The 8152-nt window shown below is 46.4% G+C and overlaps 1 protein-coding gene across 1 annotated transcript in view; it reads left to right on the plus strand.

Annotated features, from left to right (window-relative positions):
• LOC146205687 (uncharacterized) overlaps positions 1-5989 on the plus strand; it is a 105961-nt gene extending 99972 nt beyond the window's left edge. Inside the window, exons 22-23 of the mRNA XM_084607604.1 lie at positions 3424-3589; positions 5872-5989. Of these exons, the coding sequence (XP_084463730.1) occupies positions 3424-3589; positions 5872-5913 (208 nt within the window). The 3' untranslated portion in view covers positions 5914-5989. The remainder of the gene's footprint in view (positions 1-3423; positions 3590-5871) is intronic.
• Positions 5990-8152: the final 2163 nt, after the last annotated feature.

The following is an 8152-nucleotide window of genomic DNA, read 5'->3' on the forward strand; positions in this document are numbered from 1 at the left end:
CAGCGTTGTAGGTCGGAACCATCAAGAAGATAAACCTGGACCGGAACCGCGACTTCGCTTATTACTGAAATGCACTTAAGTGTTTGCAGTCACTCAACAGCAGACAAACTCGGGAGGCACACAGCAATTGTATTTGACTTCTTCCTCGCTGTGAAACTACGGAAACTCTTGGTTCTGAGAGATGCGTCCAGGTTCGCCTGAATAACTCTGTTCGGTATCTCAATAAGGCACTTGGTTGTCAGAGCCTTAATCGTCACTTTATAGGATGCTGATCCGAGTCTCGAAAATACCGGGTGATCAGTCGTTGTACAGGAGCGCTTGCCTTGTGAACTGTTGTTTGCGGAAGATGACCCCGGTGCACTGTCCTCTGAAGGACGCTTCTGAGTACCGCGCTGAACCTACCGTCCAGAGGGTAGCGCTTAAGACATGTCCATTGGCGTGCTCAGCTGCTCACGCACATTGGTGGGAACTCTATCACCAAATGGAGTCTGGTTAGCCATTTCCGGGCTCCACCCTGGGGACAGATCACTCACGGCTTGATGTGCATTTTGAGACGGCAGGATGTATGCTGCAGCGGGTGGACCAGGAGCAGGAACCAGGAGTTGGGAACCAGGCTTGGATATCAATAACTGCGCGTTCGGTAATGCCGTCGACACAGGCGGCGCCGACGGAGGTACCTCCACCGAAGGCACTAGGCCTAGTCTCGGAGGTCAGTTCAGGTGCAGTAATTAGGTGGTGAATTCCACACAACCAGACGATACATGAGCTCTCGGAGCTTCCCCGGACTCTGTGAAGTCAATATTCTTGACGTAAGGATCGTATTTACCCGAAAGGTAAGATTTTCACTCAAGCGATGAGAAGCCACCTCAGCAGGGACACTTCTTCGTTGTCTCCGGCTTCCTTTTCCTTCCGTGGGTGTCAAGAAGCACGTTGTATAAATTCGTCGGCGCCAGCGGGCGTTGTGCAATTTCCCATTTCGCATCGCCAATGCTGTATTTCAAAAGATTTACAGTATGAACTTTCGACAAAGCTTTACGTTTCAGCGGACAAAATGATTACTGTATTTCCTTGCTAGCTAATCAGCTGGTACTTGCTTCAAAACATGGAGCAAGCGAGTCCCCTTATGCGTCAATGTTCTTCGTTACCTGATTTACCTAACAGTATATAGAACTAAAGAAATAATGATTCATTCCGTAGACTTTTGTCATCAAGATACAAGTCTAAATCGTGAATATGCGTAAATAGCAAATATGCGTAAATAGCAAACTTGCGTGCGGCTGTAAACGAGTAACGCTAAAGGGTTTGTTCACAAAAATTCAAACCTCGTAGGAGGACATTTGACCATTTTTTGACAAATATCTTCAGAGCGTTCAAAGAGGGCGCGCCGACCCCTCACCGTTGTGTTAATTTCGGGGGGAAAAATACTCAATTTACTTTGGAGCCATGCATGCACCGCTCCATTCGTTTCATCGTCGACTAGGAACTTCTTGCCACTGAGACCTTCCGCAAGTGTTCCAACAATGGGGTGATCGCGAAGCGCTAGACTGTTTGAGTGACCAGCGCGCGGGGCTATGTGCTTTCCGCTGTTCCACGAGCTATGGCCATTTAACATTCTGCAACAACCCAACAAAAGCCATTGCGCAGATAAAAGTCAGGTGATGATGAACACGCTAGGATATACCTGAGAGAAGCCAGCAATCACTGAAACCTGGAAAAGCATAAGGGATTTTTTTTCTATGTGTGTGCGTGCGTGCGTGTGAGTGCGTGTGGTGTCACGTTAGCTGGGGAGGTGGTTTGCTACGTAATAGTTCAAGTAGCAGATAATTACATTGAAAATGGTACAAAAGAGACCCGCGTTGCAGGTTGGAATCGAAACCCCCGTAGCGTATTAAAAAAAAAAAAATAGAGAGTTTTAGCTTACTGTGATCCGCAATCCGCTACCGTGATCCGCCATCCCGCGTTCCACTGCGCATGCCCAGACCCCTGTTGACGCCGATAGATGGCGCCACATACTCGATGTCGGCACACAGACCTGCCGCGTCGGAACCAATCAGCTTGAGCGGCTCCGCCCACGCGCGGTAGAGAGTCACGGTGGCGAATCGCGGATCACGGTGAGCTAAATGTCTCTATAAGGCGGATCTGTCTTGGAGTACAGGTCGTTGAAGCGCCTTGTGTTCATTTCATAGTAACTGAATTGCTAGACATGGTTTTATTGGCACAGGGGGAGCATCACTGCAGTGCTATGGGGTGCCGTTGGTACTGGAGAACTAAAATTGTCTTCAATTGTTGCTATATATGATCAGTGTGCTCAGATTTGGTGCCATTAATTCCTTTTTTTCTTCAGGTTATCGGGGTGCATTTTTAGGCTTATTGCATCAGCGACTAAGTATTTGTCCAAAGTCTTATTAGAAGGCAAGCTGCAGCTTTGAAAAAAAAACGATATAGAGAATTGAGAGTCTAGAAATTTGTGTTTTGTTGATTCTTATCTGTGTAAAGAGATCGATCTAGAGCGGAAAAATGAAATCGCTTTAATAGAAGCCTTGCGCGCGCACTGAGCTAGCTGAGATGCGATATTTTAGGACACTAGCGTATAGAGTTACAAGTCTAATACCACATCATATTTCTTTGTATAATTTTGAGTTTCATATCACCAAGCGGATGTTCAGTGACTCTACTCTGGGTAATTTAAACTAGCAGAATTCAAACCTAACATCCCAGCCTCTCTGTAGGAGGGCCTGTAAATAAAATGCAGTCTGCATCTCTCCCAAGAGCAGGTGCCACGTGAAATTAGTCATCTGTTATCATCTTACGTGTACACATTTTATCAGTAGGATGGAAGCTGAAGAGGTCATAAAAACGGAAGCGGAGACGACGACACAGAATAAACAGACAGACAAGGACGATGGTGCACTGACAACTTGATTATTCTAGATCTGCACACCTTCGCGGTTTTATGATGTTAGACTAACTAGCTTAACGATCCACTTCATTACTGAAGATGTTTACTGCTTTCCATTGGGCTGGTCACCGTTCTCGTTAACCAGCTCAATGATTCCATTCTTGGTATCTTGTTTACCCCCACCTTTTTTGATGTGCAAGCCGTTCGTTCAGGCCTAATTGGTCGCCGTTTGTAAGCACTAAATCCAGTAACGGTTGTGGATCCACACAGGCCCTGAGAACTTCTTTGAAGATGACATTAACGGTCTCTGTACATACACGGAACTGGTGTACACGCTAAATAAATACCTCTTAATAAACATGTTTCAAGAACTGCAAGCTGGGCACACAGGGCCGTGGCGAAGTTTGAACAGCAAAAGGGATCAAATCTAACTGCCGCCGGAAAGGTGGAAGTAAACTCTGTGTTGCAGTTGGATCTGTTTGAACAAGACTTTCGGACGCGGCCCACTTCTGGTTTTCCCGCAGAATACATTACGTGGAGTACCTCGGGCAGCTGATCTTCAAGCACCACATTGACCCGCTGCCCATATTCGACGTGGACGAGCTGGAGTTGGTGCTGAAGCGGGCAAACATCCGGCTTCCGTCGCGCTACAAGCTGTCGGACCGCGAATACCAGGACGCCCTCATCAAGGTAGTGAGCTCTTGTCACACTGTGCGGGCGCTTGGCACAGCGGGCCTGAGGCTATCAAACACAGTTCGGAAAACCAGCATGCTGGAAACCTGGGCGTGTCGATGCGTATAGGCGCACGAACAGCGTGGTTCGTTAGGCGCGCAACACCGCGCTCCGCTCGCTTTCGCCAAAGGAAGCAGAGTATTGCCGTATAAACGAGGCCTATCGCTGTGTCGTGTACGATGTGCTTTAGATCAAAAGAAGAGAAATATAAATGAAGCTTAAAGACACGCGTATATAAAGAACCCTGGAAAAGCACTCGTTGGCAACGACCCCGTTCGAGCAGCCGCGCACCACTTGTTATGACATACCGTATTTCACACCGAGGCCCCTAGTTTGTGATTTTTGGTTGTGTCAGCCGTCATTAGGCAGTATTATGAAAATGTTACTGCAGTAAGCTTCTCACATGGTAGGTCGCACCTGCCTAGTAGCTTCAATATGCGGCCATGTCAGGGCAGATTCGTATTGACTGCTTTCGCTGCACCGTTTTCTTGCCCTCATACTGTGGTCAACTATTTGTATGTGATGTAATCGCGCCGGTATGTTAGGCACAACACATTTTTATATTACTTGCTCTTGCAAAATACCTACAGTGTTATTTTACGCGTCTTCTTGTTAAGAGGAGCACTTTTATCACGGATATGATCGCGGCATCAGATTAGGGCTGTACAGCATTACGTGACGCGGTTACAGATGATTACTGAACCTTCCAGCTTTCCGCTTGGGGTAGGGTTGTATGCGCATTGGTTATATTCATTTTTAAACCTTTCGGCACGCAACACAGAAATCTCTTTGGGCTGAATAACAGTGCACGAGGAAAAAGTGAGAAGAAACATCCGTCTCCGGAGCATCGTCAGCAATAATACCCCCAGAGAAGGGAGGAGAGTGCGGCTAACCAAGACTGCACCCAGTTGGAAATATTTCATTGAGGAGTGGAGTAAAGGCCTATACTCAGCACAAGCAATCCGCCAAATATTGGGGGTGTGTTGGTATGTCCGGCCCTACGTAGGACCGATACATTTACAACAACGCGTTACGATATTGGGCCGATGGTGTTGCCTAGCGGATGCATGAAGAAAGCTGGGACAAGGAGAAAAGACATTCACGCGGGTGCTGCTTTTCTACCGAGATTCCATCGCGCAGTCTGTGGCGAGTTCCCGGATTACGTAGTGCTAATGGGGGAAATCACCTTAATAATAGCCGAGACTGCCACAGTAAGGCAATCAAAAAGTTGAGCTGCTATATAGTGATGAAACTTAAGCACATTTTCAATTTCTGTTTTTTTTTTCTGCGCATTAAGTCCTCGCAAAAGATTTTGCATTATGCTAGCGCAGACTCCGTTATTACATGTTGCCCTAATTAGGCTTCAAAACAAAGAACGAGGCACGAGACATCGGATTTGCCCTAAATGAAACATTGGCTGTAATAAACGCAATTTTGGCGTTCTGTTTGCTCGTGTGTATCAATTCTTTATTACTTGTCGAGGGCACAGTGCACTCGTCAGTGGTCGCGTAACGTAGGTGCCCTAAAAGAAAAACGAAGTGCGCCAACGAAAAAAAAAAAACAAAAACAAATCGTGGGGCGTGCTATCAGTGGGAGCGTATGCATACATCTTTGGTGCACGTGGTACATCAAGATGACCAGCGGCGCGCTTTTGATACTCGCCTCGTTATCAGCAGCCCGGACAAAGAAACGCAGTTTTCCCACAGATCTGGGCTCCGTTTTACGTTTGGGAGTACCCGAGTAATTATTGCAGAATTTCCTCGTGACCCATCCTTCAGTGGCGCAGGCACGTCCCCTCATACTTCTGTACTGAATTGTTTTGTCTTCACATTCGCAGGACGCAAATATTTGCTGCTGACTGACTATTGCGATAAGAGGAAATGCGGACAAAGCGGCTCTTTTCTTCAAATTTATTTCTTGTTATGACCCAGGTAGAAAAGCGACGATTAGAAATTTAAACAGCGGAGCTCGCAGGCTCCGGTTTGTGCACATTTCTTTATTCCCATCTACACCATGTAGGACTCATCCAGTTTGATGCCCAGTGATTTATTTCTTCACAGTGATTTGATGGAGTTCTAGGAACGGCAGTTCAGAGGTTCCGTTCCAGCTAATAATTCCGAAAAGAATGCGCTGCGCGGTGCGGCGCTTAGATATATAACGCTTGTGACGCGTAATCTTAATGCACACAGCCTGGCTGCCGTATGTTCTTGCAATGATTCATTTCTTCTTTTCTCTTTCAGGTCATCGACGCTGATGTGCCACTAGACGCAGCTGCCGGCTGAAACCTCACATGGCTTGTATCAAAATCTACTGCCCGGGCGTTCGGGCGAAGCGCTGAAAAGAAATTGTCTCTCCGTGTCCTCGAAAGAGCCTCGTGTCTTCTTTGCTTACTTTTTTGAAACATGGCTCACCTACTCAAGGGATAATTGATCTTCCTCACGCCAAAGGCGGCTTCCCGACGCCAGCGGCTGCGGTGGCCGAGACGAGGGCTCGTGCGGAATTATTTTCCGGTCGTAATGCGATTGTGGGCAGTGGTAGTAAAAGGTGCACGGCCATTTTTATCTGTGCAGCAGCCGTCAACCTCCAAAGATGGATCGCGCCGGAGTTCGAGCCCTCTCATTTTAGCGGCAGGTTGCAGCAAAAGGAAGGCGATCAATGTCTCTCAAGAGGGGGAGCTCATGTCACGAACAGTGAAGTGCTCCGAGGTAGAAAGAAGGGAATAAAAGCAATCTTAGAGGCCCGTAAATCCCCTCGCGAGATAGAAGCCGCTCCATAGGAGCAGCAAGATTCCAAGCCTTGCCAACGGTTCTGCCACATCACAAGATTATAAACGTATTGTGGTCGGAGTGCTCTTCTCCGGGTGTCTAGAGAACAAGGAAAACATTTTACTTCTTTTATTCGGCTTATGTTTGATAGTCGAACAAAAGAAACGCTGCAGATGTTTCTTACCCTTCTACATAGAAGCAATGTTGTACTTCCTACATAATTTAGAAAGATTGCGCGAGCAAGCCGCTGCGAGTATAAGGACGAGTAGCGGTCTTGAGAATTTACACAGTATCACATCTCGAAAAGAGAGGCGTAGTAAGCCTTTCCGAGACGTACTAATTAAAGAAAAGTACTGAAAAAGTAGCTGAACTAGGGCTTGAAAAGGCCCCTTACTTTGGATTTTTTTCGGAATGCATTGGCTAATGGCGAGCAGTTTCACAGTAGCGTGACCGAGCCGAGTCACTGGCGTAGCATTCTGTCTGTTCTCACTAAAGTCCTCTTTGTGGATCACTTCCTTCATACACATTGTTGGGTGTTTACCGTATAAAAGCCCCCTTCTCGTCGATCTGGTAGGAGAAACTCTCGTTGTCACGATAATAATCGAGTCTCTTGAAATATCGTTAAATTGATTACCGATGCTTTCATGTGCACCTAAATAGTTGAAAAAATGATCCACTAAAATTCGATTTGGACGAATGACGTGACGTTGAAACAGCGGCTGGCCCAGAAAGAATCAAGTGTGCGCTCACGTGACACAAGTAGCGTCTATCGTTACCAAATCATATGACATAGTGATGCCCAAAACCTTACCCTATTCCTTCTGACCAAACTCTGGTTGTGTACACCATGTGAGTGGATCTACAAGTGAGCCGTAAATGCAACTCCAATTTTCTTGTGGCAGCTGCATCGGTAGTCTTAATACTTTAGCACATTCAAGCTACAGGAATACTGTGGAATACTTCACATCTGTTTGAGAATTCCCTCGAGCAAAAGTATGACGTCAGAACTCGCCTCGGCGTACCGGTACTTACCGCGGCTAGAGAGTGAATGTTTTGTGCATAACGTTTTGCTCATTATAATCATAGCACGGTGTATGGGTGCAGTGCAAGTGGACGACGTGCAACAAAATGGGTAACCGGCATAGGTGCATAGAAAAGGCGGCTGCTGAGCACGAGAATTATTACCGGTATATATTTAGCGGTTCCCTCTAAAGTTTAATTCTTAGAACAAAAACAGTATTTTTTTATTACAATCGCATTGAAACGAGGCAATAAATGTGCGAATGTGCGCGCTTAGACATTTGGTCCTGTATTAAACGCGCCTCCCGAGCAATATGATCATTTCAGTTGCTTAATCAAAATGAAAATGATAACAGGGTTGGCTAGAGAACGGTTAATAGCCCCGTGTAATTGAACCTATTTCTACTGAACCCAGTATACTTTCTTAATTTCCGAAAATTCAGATTGCCTTTGAACTTGACTACCATAATACACGATTCAAGCGCCTTCAATCGGCCTCTTGTTTTTATGGCACACGGGATTTAACACGCCGAATCCGCGTGGGGGATATAAAAAAGGGCGTATCAGAGATTTACGGATTAATTCGGACCAGTTGAGGTTGTTTAATTTGCACTCGTGTCAATCAGCGCGTGATTGTTCTTGCGCTCCGCCTTTTGCGAAACGTGGCTGCCGTGTTCGGGGTTCTATTTATAGAATTTGAGCTCGGCGTCCAAGGCCACTTTTTTATGAGTTAGCG

This window comes from Amblyomma maculatum, chromosome 1 (genome assembly GCF_055883805.1).
Source record: "Amblyomma maculatum isolate TAMU_Amacu chromosome 1, ASM5588380v1, whole genome shotgun sequence".
Lineage (NCBI taxonomy): Eukaryota > Metazoa > Arthropoda > Arachnida > Ixodida > Ixodidae > Amblyomma > Amblyomma maculatum.